This window comes from Oncorhynchus keta, chromosome 27, assembly GCF_023373465.1.
Source record: "Oncorhynchus keta strain PuntledgeMale-10-30-2019 chromosome 27, Oket_V2, whole genome shotgun sequence".
Classification (NCBI taxonomy): Eukaryota; Metazoa; Chordata; class Actinopteri; order Salmoniformes; family Salmonidae; genus Oncorhynchus; species Oncorhynchus keta.
The window spans coordinates 6,209,502-6,230,391 of NC_068447.1; the positions used below are offsets into that span (position 1 = coordinate 6,209,502).

At 40.1% G+C, this 20,890-nt stretch overlaps 1 protein-coding gene across 8 annotated transcripts in view; it reads right to left on the bottom strand.

Moving 5' to 3' along the window:
* LOC118377411 (arginine-glutamic acid dipeptide repeats protein-like) overlaps positions 1-20,890 on the bottom strand; it is a 384,037-nt gene that overhangs the window by 92,520 nt on the left and 270,627 nt on the right. For 7 of the 8 annotated variants that reach the window (XM_052481336.1, XM_052481337.1, XM_052481333.1 and 4 more), the window contains 3 exons: positions 16,678-16,782; positions 1,079-1,127; positions 627-763 (listed from right to left, as the gene is read on the bottom strand). In XM_052481336.1, coding sequence (XP_052337296.1) covers positions 627-763; positions 1,079-1,127; positions 16,678-16,782 — 291 coding nt within the window. Of the gene's footprint in view, positions 1-626; positions 764-1,078; positions 1,128-8,143; positions 8,425-16,677; positions 16,783-20,890 lie in introns of those variants that run through there. The other variant, XM_052481339.1, reaches the window with a different exon arrangement.

Consider the following 20,890-nt stretch of genomic DNA (forward strand, 5'->3'; position numbering starts at 1 on the left):
GAGAGAGAGAGAGAGAGAGAGAAGAAAACGAGAGAAAAAAAACTGCATGTCCAACCTTAAGTCAGCAAAGATCAATCATCTTTTTAATATTGTTATATACCTTCCAATACATCTAGGACTCTTTGACCCCGTTTCACACTGGTGTCTGGTATGTAGGCCAGCTCAGTACTGATTACATGGGCTTGGCAGAGTGGGAAGTAGGTAATAGAGACCCGCAGAGGAGGTATCATAATACCCATAAAACCTAGCGGTTACAAGCAAATATGTTGATAAAAAGTCAACCTTGTCCCAGAGAGATTTACATGGTGATCAAAACGTCACGCCAGGGTAAACCTACACGAAACACAGACCTTATTTTAAGTGATTCTAAAATAACTAACTGGGACCATTTCCCTGTTTGACCGCTAGGTTTTATGGGTATTATAATTCATACTGTGGTACTCTATTGGACTATTCCCTTATGACCCTGATCCATGTCATGTCTCCTGAGCTCACCTAGCAGCTCTGAGGCAAGTTGACAGTAGGAAAAGGGTATAGAATTATCATCTCGCCAGACAATAGGGTCAAGGGTCATAGAGAACTATCTCTCCAGACAGTAGGGTCAAAGGTCATGAGTCAGGTTTCACCTTGCAGCCCTGAGGTACATGAGCAGGTCACAGTCGTTGACCCCTGGCATCCACACCAGCTCCTCATTCTCTGTTACAGCCTGAGTCAGGACACCCGGGGCCTCGGAGGGGAAGGGCTGCAACTCAGGAAGCTTGGCCTAATTAGGGAGGAGGATGAGGGGAAGGGGGGATGTCAATCACACTACAAATAGCACCATAAGACTAGCCTGTGAAATATCAGCTTTCAAATGCTTTTCATCACCATCTAACAAGAGTGGATGTGTGAACAACAAGGCACTGTGGTTTAAATATCTCTAAAAGGAGACTGTTGGGAAATGTTTACAAATGTAAGTCAACCAACTATGAATTAATCTATTTCACTTTATATTGTAATAAATTACAGGTCATATTTTTTCATAGAAATCTATAAAACACTGGATAGCTACTTTAATAACGCATGTCAAAATAGTTACTTGGTGACTGGGCCCCACTCTGATCTCCCCCTGTGTGCTGTTTAGTCGCCTGGTAGAGAGAAAATACGTTGTTAGATCACAACAAACAAGATATGTACTACGGATGTTACAGGACTAGCTCAGTGCAATGACTAGTTCCTGTCCCCCTTGAGGGAATCATTGTCTGGCAAGAGCAAAAGCGTGCAGATACTGAATGTCAAGGCAGAACCAAGGTGAGACATCTCGTCTTTATTACAGAACAGGTAACCAATAATGTCAATACCTCGGTTTGTTTGTTTTGATGGAAAAACCTCCCATTATTTACATTTACATTTAAGTCATTTAGCAGACGCTCTTATCCAGAGCGACTTACAAATTCACCTTATTATCGGGATGATTTTAGTTGTCAAAATTAAAAAGGTGTGTTGCAGATTTTGTTGCAATGTGTAATTCAAGATATCGAAACATTTTTTTTTCTATGGAAGAGACGCTTCTTGCGCACAAAGAGAATGGGTGTTCTCTAGGATATTGGATTTTTTCCCCCCCCTGAAGCTGGTATTGTAGAGATGCATTCAGCAACAAAACAGCAATCCCACTTAAAGAGGAGGAGGAGGCGGAGAAGAGGGGAGAAGGGGTGGGGTTTGATACAGACGATTCCGGAGACACAGCCTGCCTGCAAAATGGCTGCCGGTGGGTTACACAAACGTACAAAACGTTGGTAACCGTAGCAACAACCGCCTAGCAATGTAATAATAATAACAACAGTGTTCCTCCTCGCCATATCCCTCCAGCTGCAGTGGATTAGAGAAAATGACAAGATGTTCCCTTTTCAAAAGGCCTCCCTTTCCCCCCCTTCCGTTGCCTAGGCAACGGCACATAGATTTTCATATAGTATAGTCTCTAGCTCAGATGGCTGCTGCAGGGGCAGGGGAAGCCCAGAAACTGTCAAAAGAGTGATATTTGAAGCAGAAGCTTTCCCTCTTTCCATCACTGGAGCTGGCTGGGGTTTTAGTGCTGGCTGGTCCCGGGGTGAAACCTGAGTCCGTTAGGTCCCTGTGGTAGTGTTAATGTCCTCCAACCACAACCCTGGGCCCTCACTGTGACGGGTACACACATTTTAACCCACCCCACCCTGGCTTTTTCCACCAATCCTCACTCCCCTTTCACACCCTTCCAGCAAGCCTTTGTCCCCCCTTTCGCTCCTCTCCACCATCCCTCATCCAATCCACTCTCTCTCCGACAGAGAGCAGACAGTTGTCAGGGAGGGAGGGGGTAATATTCCATAGTGTAATAAAATATGACAGACGCAGCACGCTACACTGGACCTGCTGACGAGGAGGAGGACAGGCATCGGAGCAACACGTTCAACACAAGTAGAGCAGAGGTGGCCAACCCCCCTCCAATACTAGCTCTTCAACCCCCCGCCCCCCTCCAATACTAGCTCTTCAACCCCCCGCCCCCCTCCAATACTAGCTCTTCAACCCCCCCCTCCAATACTAGCTCCAATACTAGCTCTTCAACTCCCCCTCCAATACTAGCTCTTCAACCCCCTCCAATACTAGCTCTTCAACCCCCCTCCAATACTAGCTCTTCAACCCCCCCAATACTAGCTCTTCAACCCCCCTCCAATACTAGCTCTTCAACCCCCCTCCAATACTAGCTCTTCAACTCCCCCCTCCAATACTAGCTCTTCAACCCCCTCCAATACTAGCTCTTCAACCCCCCTCCAATACTAGCTCTTCAACCCCCCTCCAATACTAGCTCTTCAACCCCCCTCCAATACTAGCTCTTCAACCCCCCTCCAATACTAGCTCTTCAACCCCCCTCCAATACCAGCTCTTCAACCCCCCTCCAATACTAGCTCTTCAACCCCCTTCCAATACTAGCTCTTCAACCCCCCTCCAATACTAGCTCTTCAACCCCCCTCCAATACTAGCTCTTCAACCCCCCTTCCAATACTAGCTCTTCAACCCCCCTCCAATACTAGCTCTTCAACCCCCTCCAATACTAGCTCTTCAACCCCCCCTCCAATACTAGCTCTTCAACCCCCTCCAATACTAGCTCTTCAACTCCCCCCTCCAATACTAGCTCTTCAACTCCCCCCACCCCCCTCCAATACTAGCTCTTCAACCCCCTCTCCAATACTAGCTCTTCAACCCCCCTCCAATACTAGCTCTTCAACCCCCCTCCAATACTAGCTCTTCAACCCCCCTCCAATACTAGCTCTTCAACCCCCCTCCAATACTAGCTCTTCAACTCCCCCAATACTAGCTCTTCAACCCCCTCTCCAATACTAGCTCTTCAACTCCCCCTCCAATACTAGCTCTTCAACCCCCCTCAATACTAGCTCTTCATTGGGTTTATTATTGAGAGAGCAGACTGTATACTAGCTCTTCATTGGGTTTATTATTGAGAGAGCAGACTGTATACTAGCTCTTCATTGGGTTTATTATTGAGAGAGCAGACTGTATACTAGCTCTTCATTGGGTTTATTATTGAGAGAGCAGACTGTATACTAGCTCTTCATTGGGTTTATTATTGAGAGAGCAGACTGTATACTAGCTCCTCATTGGGTTTATTATTGAGAGAGCAGACTGTATACTAGCTCTTCATTGGGTTTATTATTGAGAGAGCAGACTGTATACTGAAATTTACAGTGCCTTCAGAAATTGTCTATATACCACTTTTCCCACGTTTTGTGTTAAAGCCTGAATTTCAAAATGGATTAAATAGAGATTGTGTCACTTGCCTACACACAATACCCTATAAGTGAAGTCAATAACTATTCAACCACTTTGCTATGACAAGGAGTAAAAAAATTACAAATATTATAAAAAAATATTTAAAAAATGTGCTTAAGTCACATAAAGTTGCATTGTGCAGTAAAAGTGTTTGACACATACAGATAATTGTAAGGTCCCTCAGTCGAGCAGTGACTTTCAAAACAGACTGAACCACAAAGACCAGGGAGGTTTTAAAATGCCTCTCAAAGGCGGCACCTATTGGTAGATGGGGAACATTTTTGAAAAAGCCGATATTAAATATCCCTTTGAGCATCGTGACAATTTTAATATATATATAATTGTATTTATTTTTTATTTATTTTTTTGGACGGTGTATCAACGCACCATGTCACTACAAAGACGTCCTAATCCATCCACCTGACAGGTGTGGCATATCAAGAAGCTGATTAAAAAGCACGCTCATTACACAGGTGCACCTTGTGCTGGGGACAATAAAAGGCCACTCAAACCTTGCAGTTTTGTCAAACAACACAATGCCACAGATGTGTCAAGTTGTAATGGAGCGTGCAATTGGCATGCTGACTGCTGGAATGTCCACCAGAGCTGCTGCCAGAGAATTTAACGTCAATGTCTTTACCATAAACTGTCTCCGTCGATTTAGAAAATGTGTCAGTACGTCCAAATGGCCTTATAACTGCAGACCATGTATATGGTGTTGTGTGGGTGAGCGGTTTGCTGATGTCAACGTTGTGAACAGAGTGCCCCATAGTGGTGGAGGGGTTATGGTATGGGGCAGGCATAAGATACAGAAAACAAATACATTTTTATCGATGGCAATTTCAATGCACAGAGATACTGTGATGAGATCCTGAGGCCCATTGTTGTGGCGATCATCCCCTGCCATCACCTCACATTTCAGCATGTTAATGCACGGTGGCAAGGATCTGTACACAATTCCTGGAAGCTGAAAATGTCCCAGTGCTTCCATGTCCTGCATACACACCAGACATGTCACCCATTGAGCATGTTTGGGATGCTCTGGATCGACGTGTACGACAGCGTGTTCCAGTTCCCGCCAATAACCAGAAACTTTGCACAGCCATTGAAGAGGAGTGAGACAACATTCCACAGGCCACCAATCAACAGCCTGATCAACTCTATGTGAAGGAGATGTGTCGCGCTGCATCAGGCTAATGGTCACACCAGATACTGACTGGTTTTCTGATCCACGCCCCTACCTTTTTTTTTAAAGGCACCTGTGACCAACAGATACACATCTGTATTCCCAGTCATGTAAAATCTAAAGATTAGGGCCTAATATATTTATTTCAATTGACTAATTTTCTTATATTTACTGAAACTGGGATGATGTGTTTATACTTTTGTTCAGTATAGTTACTCCACAATACTATCCGAATTGACAGAGTGACAATAAGGAAGCCTGTTATGAATAAAAAAATATATTCCAAACATGCATCCTGTTAGCAACAAGGCACTGAAGTAATACCTGCAAAAACAAATGTGGAAACGCAATACAAATGATTGTGAATACATAAGTGTTATGTTTGGGACAAATCCAACACAACACATTACGGAACACCTCTCTCCATATTTTGAAGCATAGTGTTGGCTGCAATTTAAAATATATATATATAATATCCCAATGCCCCAGTGATTGGGAAGGTCGCCATGTGTAAGGTGCGGTCTTTCAGATGGGACGTTAAAACAGGTGTCCTGACACTTATTGTAAGAGTAGGGTGTCCTGGCTAAATTCCCAATCTGGCTCTCATACCACCATGGCCACCTAATCATACCCAGTTTCCAATTGGCGCTCATTCATCCCCCCTCTTCTCCCCAGTAACTATTTTCCAGGTTGTTATTGTGAATGAGAATGTGTTCTCAGTCAACCTACCTGGTAAAATAAATACCTTTTTATGGGTATGCTTGTAATCGTCAAAGACCGGGGAGTTTTTCAGGATACAAAAGAAATGTAATAGAGCTAGAGCATTCAGAATCCTAGAGGAAAACCTGGTTCAGTCTGTTTTCCACCAGATACTGGGAGATTAATTCACCTTTCAGCGGGACAATAACAGAAAGCCTAATCTACACTGGAGTTGCTTACCAAGAAGACAGTAAGACGACGAGTTACAGTTTTGACTTAAATCTGCTTGAAAATCTATGGCAAGACCTAAAAATGGTTGTCCAGCAAATTATCAACAACCAATTTGACAGGGCTTTTAGAATGTATAAAATAGTAGGCAAATGTTACACAATCCAGGTGTGAAAAGCTCTCAGGAGAAATTACCCAGAAAGACTCACAGCTGTAATCGCTGCCAAAGGCGATTCATGTATTGACTCACAGGGTTTAAATTCTAATCTACTCAAAATATATTACATGTTTTATTTCCCTTTTATTTATTTACGTTTACAATTTCTCTTCCACTTTAGACATAATAGTTTGTGTAGATCATTGACGTAAAATGACAATTAAATCAATTTTAATCCAACTTTGTAACACAACAAAATGTGCAAAACTGTACAGGTGAGGTAATATAATAATAATATAATAATATAATAATAATATATGCCATTTAGCGGACGCTTTTATCCAAAGCGACTTACAGTCATGTGTGCATACATTCTACGTATGGGTGGTCCCGGGAATCGAACCCACTACCCTGGCGTTACAAGCGCCATGCTCTACCAACTGAGCTACAGAAGGACCACGGTCCCAAATTGGGCAGTTTGACAGCTCCACAAACTTGTCAGGACAAGAGTATGGAAGTCTAATGAGACCTTTTAAGTCAATAAAAAACGAAGAACAGATATGATATTGGTGATTCAGATATAGGGTATACATAACACCTGAAGACAATCAACTATAATTACTTTGCTATTAAGACAATACATGGTTTAGTTGAACTCTAGAAATGTTAAATTTAGAAAAAGGGAAGAATCAATGAGTTGAAAAGTTGACACTTCTTTTATGAACCCGTTTATTAATAAATCCATATATATATATATATATATAAATATATAAAAATGTTAGGGATTGGGGTACATTTCTCAATGCAGGTTATGAGTAATATTCAAGGAAAGTCATATTTGATCATATTATCATACCTGAACATGCAGCCATATTATACGTCTCTATCAACAGTCTATGTCCGAATACCCATTCTAGCGTCCTAAATAGTATGCGAAAAAATATACAGTTTTCTAGTATGTGAAATTTCGAAAATAGAACTCCAAATGCTATGATCCATCTAGTTCGCGATCGCGTTAACTATCTGATTATCAGCTGTTAATTCGGAAAAAGACGAGTGAATTCTACTTGATCAAACGCCGAAATTAGTATACCGTTTAAGGACGTAGTACGCGAGTATAAGTATTCGGACGGACACAAACTTGTGTCTATTTTGTATCGGATGAGTAATAAGTCAGTGCAACTTGGATAGCCATGTCCTGTACAACAGGAATGACTCCCAACATATTTCATGTCAAGTCTAGAAAATGACACATGCAAGACCAAACAGGCATCTTTTTGTACTGTTACTTCCCGAACCAAAACAATAACAGTGCCGATCCAGCATGGTGCAACTTTACCAGGGGAAAACCCCGCCCCAAACATCCGATCCGTCCAATCCTCGCACGACTACAACGCCGTCATAATATTACAAAAACTGTGCGAAAAAAAAAAAAACCCCTACTTTTCCAATCAACCACACAGTCTCCTGAAACACCTAACAACATGAAGTATTTCTTTGACACGATCACATGTATCAGCTGGAGCGAGAGTGTGTGTGTCTGCACAAAGCTTCTCAGGGCTGCCATGTCGGCTCGATTGTAAACACGAGAACAGACAGAGTGGGCTACTGCAAAATGGAGTCGGCACCAGCCTTGCTTCTGTGTCTCATTTCTCCTATAGGCAACAACAACAACAACAAAAAAGGTGTAGAAAAAGTTAGCTTATGTAAAACGGTATAGATGTTGCTTTCATGTTCCGTTACGCCAATGTTGTTACAATGTAGTGCGTTCGCCCAGCGATGTACCTTTATGCATGGCAACTCTGGCAGCGATATGCACCTTTCACGAATACAATGTATCCGATAACAGTATGCTCTTGTCTAATTTAAACTATGGTCAGACATGCATGTTCTCTTCATATCCGTGACAAAAAAACAACGAAAAAAACACTCGGGTGTATAATTAAATTAATTCGGGTAAAAAGCTTTTGCTTTACACTAGACAGATGAAAAGCCGCGACTACTCAGACAGACTGACTGTCTCAAACCTACTCGCGGAATTAAACCGTAACATATGAATATATTTATCAACCTACCTCCGAGTAGCAAACATGTCGTCCATTTCTGACACCAATCTCTAAAGCTCGTTTGTTGACAGTTTGTCTAGAATTGAAGTGGTCGTTGTGAATCGACTCACTCTCTCTCTCTCTCCCCTTCCCACCTATTGTCAGGTGCTCAAAATGGAGGACGGCGCAAAGCGCTTGCTCTCAGAGAGGGGCTTCCACTGAGCTGGTGCTGTGACCTCACAGCGTATCCCCACCTAGAGCTCCCGTTTCTACCAGACACAACTGAGCATGTGCTACGACCTTCCACACAGACACACAGACAGGATGCGGAATCCATCTCGTTCGTCACAACCACAAAGGCATTAAACCACGCCTATTTCTATAATTTCTCTTAAAATCAGATTTTAAACCTAACATATGCCTAACCTTAACCTTCAATTATAAGCAAAGAAGCAAATGTTTGTTTTAATACATTTTTTCCGATATAAACAATTTGACTTTGCGGCTGTGGTAACTAGTGAAAACCATCTATCCCCCCTCTCGGTCTATAATAAACAAGAACATTGGAATTGAACGCGACGCTGCAGACCGGGGAGACCTGATCCTCTCACTGAAGCCACGGAGGTTCTAGGCCGACCGCGGTATTGCAGGCATTGTTAGCATAAAAAACTAGTACTAGTAGTAACTCCCCATTGTTGACCTATACTTATCTATAACTGGGCTAATAACTCACTAACTAGTGAAAGAATATTAACAAAAGTGCAACAAGGGCGGCTCTGATGTGAAAAGCGCATTACTCGCGGGTGATTGAGAGACTCGTGAGGCTACCCTCACCAATAGAATCCTCCGTTGCGCTCTGGCTCTGCCAATAAAATCACAGACTCAATCTTGCAAAAGTTAGATTTGTTTCGGTGCATTGAAAAGAGGCTGATATAATGTTGATTCGAACACATACATTTAAAAAAAAAATCTATATAGTGCAAACTGATAAGGCGAACTCCGTGAAGTTCAAACTCTTGCGTCTCTGCGCGGCATGGCACTTCTTTTGCGCTGCGGGCCTGGAGGAAGTGCGTGGCCGTACACGCGCGCATCTTAGAGGGAACACTCACTGTCTATGACCCCCACGAGTGTCACGGGACTCATCTGAAGGTAACCCATACAAAGGAGATATATATAGATATTAAACCTTCATCTGAAGGTAACCCATACAAACTAATGGTAGGATGGAGATAGATATTAAACCTTCATCTGAAGGTAACCCATACAAACTAATGGTAGGATGGAGATGGATATTAAACTTCATCTGATGGTAACCCATGGAGATATATATAGATATTAAACCTTCATCTGAAGGTAACCCATACAAACTAATGGTAGGATGGAGATAGATATTAAACCTTCATCTGAAGGTAACCCATACAAACTAATGGTAGGATGGAGATAGATATTAAACCTTCATCTGATGGTAACCCATACAAACTAATGGTAGTATGGAGATAGATATTAAACCTTCATCTGACGGTAACTCATACAAACTAATGGTAGGATGGAGATAGATATTAAACCTTCATCTGAAGGTAACTCATACAAACTAATGGTAGGATGGAGATGGATATTAAACCTCCATCTGACGGTAACCCATACAAACTAATGGTAGGATGGAGATAGATATAGATATTAAACCTTCATCTGATGGTAACCCATACAAACTAATGGTAGGATGGAGATAGATATAGATATTAAACCTTCATCTGATGGTAACCCATACAAACTAATGGTAGGATGGAGATATTAAACCTTCATCTGATGGTAATCCATACAAACTAATGGTAGGATGGAGATATATATTAAACCTTCATCTGAAGGTAACCCATACAAACTAATGGTAGGATGGAGATAGATATTAAACCTTCATCTGAAGGTAACCCATACAAACTAATGGTAGGATGGAGATAGATATTAAACCTTCATCTGATGGTAACCCATACAAAGGAGATATATATAGATATTAAACCTTCATCTGAAGGTAACCCATACAAACTAATGGTAGGATGGAGATAGATATTAAACCTTCATCTGAAGGTAACCCATACAAACTAATGGTAGGATGGAGATAGATATTAAACCTTCATCTGATGGTAACCCATACAAACTAATGGTAGTATGGAGATAGATATTAAACCTTCATCTGACGGTAACTCATACAAACTAATGGTAGGATGGAGATAGATATTAAACCTTCATCTGAAGGTAACTCATACAAACTAATGGTAGGATGGAGATGGATATTAAACCTCCATCTGACGGTAACCCATACAAACTAATGGTAGGATGGAGATAGATATAGATATTAAACCTTCATCTGATGGTAACCCATACAAACTAATGGTAGGATGGAGATAGATATAGATATTAAACCTTCATCTGATGGTAACCCATACAAACTAATGGTAGGATGGAGATAGATATAGATATTAAACCTTCATCTGATGGTAATCCATACAAACTAATGGTAGGATGGAGATAGATATTAAACCTTCATCTGAAGGTAACCCATACAAACTAATGGTAGGATGGAGATAGATATTAAACCTTCATCTGAAGGTAACCCATACAAACTAATGGTAGGATGGAGATAGATATTAAACCTTCATCTGATGGTAACCCATACAAAGGAGATATATATAGATATTAAACCTTCATCTGAAGGTAACCCATACAAACTAATGGTAGGATGGAGATAGATATTAAACCTTCATCTGAAAGTAACCCATACAAACTAATGGTAGGATGGAGATAGATATTAAACCTTCATCTGATGGTAACCCATACAAACTAATGGTAGTATGGAGATAGATATTAAACCTTCATCTGATGGTAACCCATACAAACTAATGGTAGGATGGAGATAGATATTAAACCTTCATCTGATGGTAACCCATACAAACTAATGGTAGGATGGAGATAGATATTAAACCTTCATCTGATGGTAACCCATACAAACTAATGGTAGGATGGAGATAGATATTAAACCTTCATCTGAAGGTAACCCATACAAACTAATGGTAGGATGGAGATAGATATTAAACCTTCATCTGACGGTAACTCATACAAACTAATGGTAGGATGGAGATAGATATTAAACCTTCATCTGAAGGTAACTCATACAAACTAATGGTAGGATGGAGATGGATATTAAACCTTCATCTGAAGGTAACCCATACAAACTAATGGTAGGATGGAGATAGATATAGATATTAAACCTTCATCTGAAGGTAACCCATACAAACTAATGGTAGGATGGAGATAGATATTAAACCTTCATCTGACGGTAACCCATACAAACTAATGGTAGGATGGAGATAGATATAGATATTAAACCTTCATCTGAAGGTAACCCATACAAACTAATGGTAGGATGGAGATATATATTAAATCTTCATCTGATGGTAACCCATACAAACTAATGGTAGGATGGAGATATATATTAAATCTTCATCTGAAGGTAACCCATACAAACTAATGGTAGGATGGAGATAGATATTAAACCTTCATCTGACGGTAACCCATACAAACTAATGGTAGGATGGAGATAGATATAGATATTAAACCTTCATCTGAAGGTAACCCATACAAACTAATGGTAGGATGGAGATAGATATAGATATTAAACCTTCATCTGACTGTAACCCAAAAAACTAATGGTGGGATGGAGATAGATATTAAACCTTCATCTGACTGTAACCCATACAAACTAATGGTAGGATGGAGATAGATATAGATATTAAACCTTCATCTGACGGTAACCCATACAAACTAATGGTAGGATGGAGATAGATATTAAACCTTCATCTGACTGTAACCCATACAAACTAATGGTAGGATGGAGATAGATATAGATATTAAACCTTCATCTGACGGTAACCCATACAAACTAATGGTAGGATGGAGATAGATATGAAACCTTCATCTGATGGTAACCCATACAAACTAATGGTAGGATAGATATAGATATTAAACCTTCATCTGAAGGTAACCCATACAAACTAATGGTAGTATGGAGATAGATATGAAACCTTCATCTGATGGTAACCCATACAAACTAATGGTAGGATAGATATAGATATTAAACCTTAATCTGAAGGTAACCCATACAAACTAATGGTAGTATGGAGATAGATATGAAACCTTCATCTGATGGTAACCCATACAAACTAATGGTAGGATGGAGATAGATATTAAACCTTCATCTGACGGTAACCCATACAAACTAATGGTAGGATGGAGATAGATATAGATATTAAACCTTCATCTGATGGTAACCCATACAAACTAATGGTAGGATGGAGATAGATATAGATATTAAACCTTCATCTGAAGGTAACCCATACAAACTAATGGTAGGATGGAGATATATATAAACCTTCATCTGATGGTAACCCATACAAACTAATGGTAGGATGGAGATAGATATTAAACCTTCATCTGAAGGTAACCCATACAAACTAATGGTAGGATGGAGATAGATATAGATATTAAACCTTCATCTGAAGGTAACCCATACAAACTAATGGTAGGATGGAGATAGATATTAAACCTTCATCTGAAGGTAACCCATACAAACTAATGGTAGGATGGAGATAGATATAGATATTAAACCTTCATCTGACGGTAACCCATACAAACTAATGGTAGGATGGAGATAGATATAGATATTAAACCTTCATCTGAAGGTAACCCATACAAACTAATGGTAGGATGGAGATAGATATTAAACCTTCATCTGAAGGTAACCCATACAAACTAATGGTAGGATGGAGATAGATATTAAACCTTCATCTGATGGTAACCCATACAAACTAATGGTAGGATGGAGATAGATATTAAACCTTCATCTGAAGGTAACCCATACAAACTAATGGTAGGATGGAGATAGATATTAAACCTTCATCTGAAGGTAACCCATACAAACTAATGGTAGGATGGAGATAGATATAGATATTAAACCTTCATCTGAAGGTAACCCATACAAACTAATGGTAGGATGGAGATAGATATTAAACCTTCATCTGAAAAGGTAACCCATACAAACTAATGGTAGGATGGAGATAGATATAGATATTAAACCTTCATCTGAAGGTAACCCATACAAACTAATGGTAGGATGGAGATAGATATTAAACCTTCATCTGACGGTAACCCATACAAACTAATGGTAGGATGGAGATAGATATTAAACCTTCATCTGAAGGTAACCCATACAAACTAATGGTAGGATGGAGATAGATATTAAACCTTCATCTGATGGTAACCCATACAAACTAATGGTAGGATGGAGATAGATATTAAACCTTCATCTGAAGGTAACCCATACAAACTAATGGTAGGATGGAGATAGATATAGATATTAAACCTTCATCTGACGGTAACCCATACAAACTAATGGTAGGATGGAGATAGATATAGATATTAAACCTTCATCTGACGGTAACCCATACAAACTAATGGTAGGATGGAGATAGATATAGATATTAAACCTCCATCTGATGGTAACCCATACAAACTAATGGTAGGATGGAGATAGATATAGATATTAAACCTTCATCTGAAGGTAACCCATACAAACTAATGGTAGGATGGAGATAGATATTAAACCTTCATCGAAAAGGTAACCCATACAAACTAATGGTAGGATGGAGATAGATATAGATATTAAACCTTCATCTGAAGGTAACCCATACAAACTAATGGTAGGATGGAGATAGATATAGATATTAAACCTTCATCTGACGGTAACCCATACAAACTAATGGTAGGATGGAGATAGATATAGATATTAAACCTTCATCTGACGGTAACCCATACAAACTAATGGTAGGATGGAGATAGATATAGATATTAAACCTTCATCTGAAGGTAACCCATACAAACTAATGGTAGGATGGAGATAGATATTAAACCTTCATCTGAAGGTAACCCATACAAACTAATGGTAGGATGGAGATATATATTAAATCTTCATCTGATGGTAACCCATACAAACTAATGGTAGGATGGAGATAGATATTAAACCTTCATCTGATGGTAACCCATACAAACTAATGGTAGGATGGAGATAGATATTAAACCTTCATCTGATGGTAACCCATACAAACTAATGGTAGGATGGAGATAGATATTAAACCTTCATCTGATGGTAACCCATACAAACTAATGGTAGGATGGAGATAGATATTAAACCTTCATCTGATGGTAACCCATACAAACTAATGGTAGGATGGAGATAGATATTAAACCTTCATCTGACGGTAACCCATACAAACTAATGGTAGGATGGAGATAGATATTAAACCTTCATCTGAAGGTAACCCATACAAACTAATGGTAGGATGGAGATAGATATAGATATTAAACCTTCATCTGAAGGTAACCCATACAAACTAATGGTAGGATGGAGATAGATATTAAACCTTCATCTGATGGTAACCCATACAAACTAATGGTAGGATGGGGGTTTGTTTTGTAATCCCAAAAATATAGGTGGTCCAAAAAAAGTAATATTGTAAATATTTCTTGAGCTTTCTTTTATCTCCTAGATATAAGACGGACACTTCAAAAGCTTTTTTTTAATGATTTCATTCTTTACTGTATTTTTTTTTTGTTGTGTGCCAATTATGAATATATGCTCTATACCAGTAAAGGCCAAATTGAAAATGTTATCAAATAAAACATTTATATTTTTGGGGGAATACCTAAATGGGTCCTAAAATTCTAAATAAAATATCTAAATGATCCACATAATGGCCCTAACTGATCCGAAAGAGACTATTCAAAAATAATAATTTTACACCTTGATTACACACTGAGACACAATCTTTTATTTGTGGGAATACTTGGGAACATATTTCCTAAATTAAACTCATTTTTTATCTGAATTCCTAGTGATTGTCTTTTTTTTAAAACAAAAAATACAATCCCAATCAATTTAAACAAAATTATAATAATAATTGCGGGCAGGTTTTTGGCCCACAGGCTGCCTGTTGCTGACCCAATGTACAATATACCACTGCACCAGATTTAGCTAGATAGTTCATTCTCATCTGTAGTCACTTTCTAATATTACTGTATAACATTGATGGGGGAAAAGTTGCAATGGGAAAGGAAAGGGGTGGAATGGGCCAGGTGGAGGCTGGAGAAGGGGTGGAATGGGCCAGGTGGAGGCTGGAGAAGGGGTGGAATGGGCCAGGTGGAGGCTGGAGAAGGTACATTTGGGTCGTAACATCGAACAATCAAACTGCGAGCATTAAACAGTATCTTGGAATTCATTTTTCTCTTGTGACTTTTTAAAATTTTCTTTTACCCTGCATTTGCAAGTAGTTGGCCACAGTAGGCCTGGTGCAGTATATACTATAGTAAGTAAGAAAGATACAGTAACATACAGTAATAGCGGATTTATGATCAGGCCCAATGTTGTCTGGAGCCTCCGTATGGAGGGTGTGATGCAATAGTGGAGTCTCCGTATGGAGGGTGTGATGCAATTTTGGAGCCTCCGTATGGAGGGCGTGATGCAATTGTGGAGCCTCCGTATGGAGGGCGTGATGCAATAGTGGAGCCTCCGTGCCATGGAGGGCGTGATGCAATAGTGGAGCCTCCGGAGGCCAAATCGAGCTCCGTATGGAGGGTGTGATGCAATTTTGGAGCCTCCGGAGGCCATATCGAGCTCCGTATGGAGGGTGTGATGCAATAGTGGAGCCTCCGGAGGCCATATCGAGCTCCGTACAGCGATGCTTTGCGCAGGCCACATTTTGTAACAATGCGGAGAGCTCCGTATAGACCCGCATTTACATGATTGGTTGACGGTAGGTGTGGGCGGGAGGTCCTGTATAAACACTAACTCACTTCCTTGACAACAGCAGATGTATGAATGCCCTGTCTTCTCCAGATGTCGTATCACCATTAATGGTGTGCGGCCAAGGCGGCAGGGTAGCCTAGCGGTTAGAGTGTTGGACTAGTAACCGGAAGGTTGCAAGTTCAAATCCCCGAGCTGACAAGGTACAAATCTGTCGTTCTGCCCCTGAACAGGCAGTTAACCCACTGTTCCTAAGCCGTCATTGAAAATAAGGATTTGTTCTTAACTGACTTGCCTGGTTAAATAAAGGTTATAAAAATAAATATATATATATATATATATATATTTTAAAGTCAGTCAGTAAAAGGCGATGCATGGTCCGACGTCCGACTTTGGCGTACACAATTTACCGTGATACGGCCTCTGCAGAAATCAGGGCATTTATACTTTCGAGCAGCGCAGAGCTGTTGTCAAGGAAAATGAGTTTGTTTATTCAGAACCTCCCGCCCTCACCTATCGTCAACCAATCACGTCAATGCGGAGCTATACGGAACCCTCCGGCATTGTTACAGAATTTGATAGACACACAGGGATGCGGTACGGAGCTCAATTTGGCCCCTGGGTGCCTCCAGAGGCTTCGCAATTGCATCACAACCTCCATACGGTGCCTCGGACCACATTTTAGGATCAAGCCCAAATGGTCTTTTAGGCTTACCTGGTCTCTGGGTTGTATCCCAGGATGTAGAAAAAGGAGTCGATGCGAGCTTTGAACTCCCTGGCAGCGAAGATGTCTGAGAAATGGGCAATGTTACACTTCCCCCTGAAACACAAGGCAGACATGGATAATGTGATTTATTTGTCAACATCTTACAGTCTTATGGTAAAGATATAGGTGTACAAAACATCATTGATATTGTTGCAAGAATGTAATTTAATCGTGTTTTTGGGGGAAGTGCGTCTTGGAAAAACGAGACAAATGCAGGAAAAAGTGTTTTATTAGTCAACATACAGACATATTAACACATTGCTATGTGCAGAGCATTCAGACCTGGACTTTTCCCCATTTTGTTGCGTTACAGCCATTTTGTTACGTTACAGCCATTTTGTTGCGTTACAGCCATTTTGTTGCGTTACAGCCATTTTGTTGTGTTACAGCCATTTTGTTGCGTTACAGCCATTTTGTTGCCATTTTGTTGCGTTACAGCCATTTTGTTACGTTACAGCCATTTTGTTGCCATTTTGTTGCGTTACAGCCATTTAGTTGCGTTACAGCCATTTTGTTACGTTACAGCCATTTTGTTACGTTACAGCCATTTTGTTACGTTACAGCCATTTTGTTACGTTACAGCCATTTTGTTGCGTTACAGCCATTTTGTTACGTTACAGCCATTTTGTTACGTTACAGCCATTTTGTTGCCATTTTGTTGCGTTACAGCCATTTTGTTGCGTTACAGCCATTTTGTTACGTTACAGCCATTTTGTTACGTTACAGCCATTTTGTTACGTTACAGCCATTTTGTTGCGTTACAGCCATTTTGTTGCGTTACAGCCATTTTGTTGCGTTACAGCCATTTTGTTACGTTAGAGCCATTTTGTTACGTTACAGCCATTTTGTTGCGTTACAGCCATTTTGTTACGTTACAGCCATTTTGTTGCGTTACAGCCATTTTGTTGCGTTACAGCCATTTTGTTGCGTTACAGCCATTTTGTTACGTTACAGCCATTTTGTTACGTTACAGCCATTTTGTTGCGTTACAGCCATTTTGTTACGTTACAACCATTTTGTTGCGTTACAGCCATTTTGTTGCGGTACAGCCATTTTGTTATGTTACAGCCATTTTGTTACGTTACAGCCATTTTGTTACGTTACAGCCATTTTGTTACGTTACAGCCATTTTGTTGCGTTACAGCCATTTTGTTGCGTTACAGCCATTTTGTTACGTTACAGCCATTTTGTTACGTTACAACCATTTTGTTACGTTACAGCCATTTTGTTGCGGTACAGCCATTTTGTTATGTTACAGCCATTTTGTTACGTTACAGCCATTTTGTTGCGTTACAGCCATTTTGTTACGTTACAGCCATTTTGTTACGTTACAGCCATTTTGTTGCGTTACAGCCATTTTGTTGCGTTACAGCCATTTTGTTACGTTACAGCCATTTTGTTACGTTACAGCCATTTTGTTGCGTTACAGCCATTTTGTTGCGTTACAGCCATTTTGTTGCGTTACAGCCATTTTGTTGCGTTACAGCCATTTTGTTACGTTACAGCCATTTTGTTACGTTACAGCCATTTTGTTACGTTACAGCCATTTTGTTACGTTACAGCCATTTTGTTACGTTACAGCCATTTTGTTACGTTACAGCCATTTTGTTACGTTACAGCCATTTTGTTACGTTACAGCCATTTTGTTGCGTTACAGCCATTTTGTTACGTTACAGCCATTTTGTTGCGTTACAGCCAATTTGTTACGTTACAGCCATTTTGTTGCGTTACAGCCATTTTGTTACTTATTCAAAAATGTATTCGCCCCCCCCAAAATCAATCTACACACAATACCCCATAATGACAAAGCAATAAATTAGTAAAAATGTATAAAAACCTGTTTTTGCATTGTCATTATGGGTTATTGTGTGTAGATTGATGAGGGGGGGATAATTATTTAATCAATTTTAGAATAAGTAACAAAATGTGGAAAAAGTGAAGGGGTCTGAATACTTTCCAAATGCACTGTAAGTACCATGTCATTAAGTGTTTTCTGGGGAGTTCTATAGAGGGTTGCCAGGTGATGCTTCCTGGCGGCCATGTTGGATGACCACTGCATAAATTAATCCGACAACAACAACTACCCCAAGCTGCATGATAACAGTTCCTACACCTACTGCATTCATCCCCATGGTCAATTTCAGTGCCGTATTTGCCTGCTCTTACAAGGCAGGAAAAGACAACATTTAATTTTTTTTTTTTTTTACAGATAACCCAGAATCATGAAACATCAAGGAGGAAAGATTCAAGAACTGTCAGGAAAAACTAAGAAACATTTTTGCCCGTCAAGACCTGAACCTAAGACAGGCTTTCAGTACAGGATCTGCTTTGATCTTTTCATCACTGGTAAGTCTGATTTGGAGTTTATTTTAGCTGTTATGCTAACCAAGTGTCAACATTAGCTCGATAGCTTGTAGTCTAACATACATCGCTCTCATCGGCGGCACACGAGTGTCAAGTTTCGGGGAAGCATTTTTTTCCAAATAAAAATTCACCTTTATATTTATTTAAGTTTTGTATTTATTTATTTTATTTATTTATTAGGATCCACAGAAGCAGAAACCACTCTTCCTGGGGTCCACAAAAAAATAAAATAAATACAAAACTTGACAAGTAACCAAAACACTGATACTGATTGACAAGAAAACAACAATTTTAAAATACAATATAAATATGAAATTATGAGTCAAATCACAGGGTAGCCTATGCCAAACTCTGCCGACACTTACGAAACAGATCAATAATAACAAGCCTTGTCTTGAATGTAACCTTCTAATCTAGATGGATATGACGTCCTTGGAGGACAACATTATTGTAAAAATAAAAATAAAACACTCCGTTGTCACCGACCCGATGATAATTTGTTGAGAAAATGTATGGACATTACAGCATAGAACAAAGACTTCAACGGGATATCCTGCTGTGTTGACTGGTTGTTTTAGCCTTAACGGGATAGGATATCCTGCTGTGTCGACTGGTTGTTTTAGCCTTAACGGGATAGGATATCATGCTGTGTTGACTGGTTGTTTTAGCCTTAACGGGATAGGATATCATGCTGTGTTGACTGGTTGTGTTAGCCTTAACGGGATAGGATATCATGCTGTGTTGACTGGTTGTTTTAGCCTTAACGGGATAGGATATCATGCTGTGTTGACTGGTTGTTTTAGCCTTAACGGGATAGGATATCATGCTGTGTTGACTGGTTGTGTTAGCCTTAACGGGATAGGATATCATGCTGTGTTGACTGGTTGTTTTAGCCTTAACGGGATAGGATATCCTGCTGTGTTGACTGGTTGTTTTAGCCTTAACGGGATAGGATATCCTGCTGTGTTGACTGGTTGTGTTAGCCTTAACGGGATAGGATATCATGCTGTGTTGACTGGTTGTGTTAGCCTTAACGGGATAGGATATCATGCTGTGTTGACTGGTTGTTTTAGCCTTAACGGGATAGGATATCATGCTGTGTTGACTGGTTGTTTTAGCCTTAACGGGATAGGATATCATGCTGTGTTGACTGGTTGTTTTAGCCTTAACGGGATAGGATATCATGCTGTGTTGACTATTGGTTGTTTTAGCCTTAACGGGATAGGATATCCTGCTGTGTTGACTGGTTGTTTTAGCCTTAACGGGACAGGATATCCTGCTGTGTTGACTGGTTGTGTTAGCCTTAACGGGATAGGATATCATGCTGTGTTGACTGGTTGTGTTAGCCTTAACGGGATAGGATATCCTGCTGTGTTGACTGGTTGTGTTAGCCTTAACGGGATAGGATATCCTGCTGTGTTGACTGGTTGTTTTAGCCTTAACGGGATAGGATATCATGCTGTGTTGACTGGTTGTTTTAGCCTTAACGGGACAGGATATCCTGCTGTGTTGACTGGTTGTTTTAGCCTTAACGGGATAGGATATCATGCTGTGTTGACTGGTTGTGTTAGCCTTAACGGGATAGGATATCCTGCTGTGTTGACTGGTTGTTTTAGCCTTAACGGGATAGGATATCCTGCTGTGTTGACTGGTTGTTTTAGCCTTAACGGGATAGGATATCCTGCTGTGTTGACTGGTTGTTTTAGCCTTAACGGGATAGGATATCCTGCTGTGTTGACTGGTTGTTTTAGCCTTAACGGGATAGGATATCATGCTGTGTTGACTGGTTGTGTTAGCC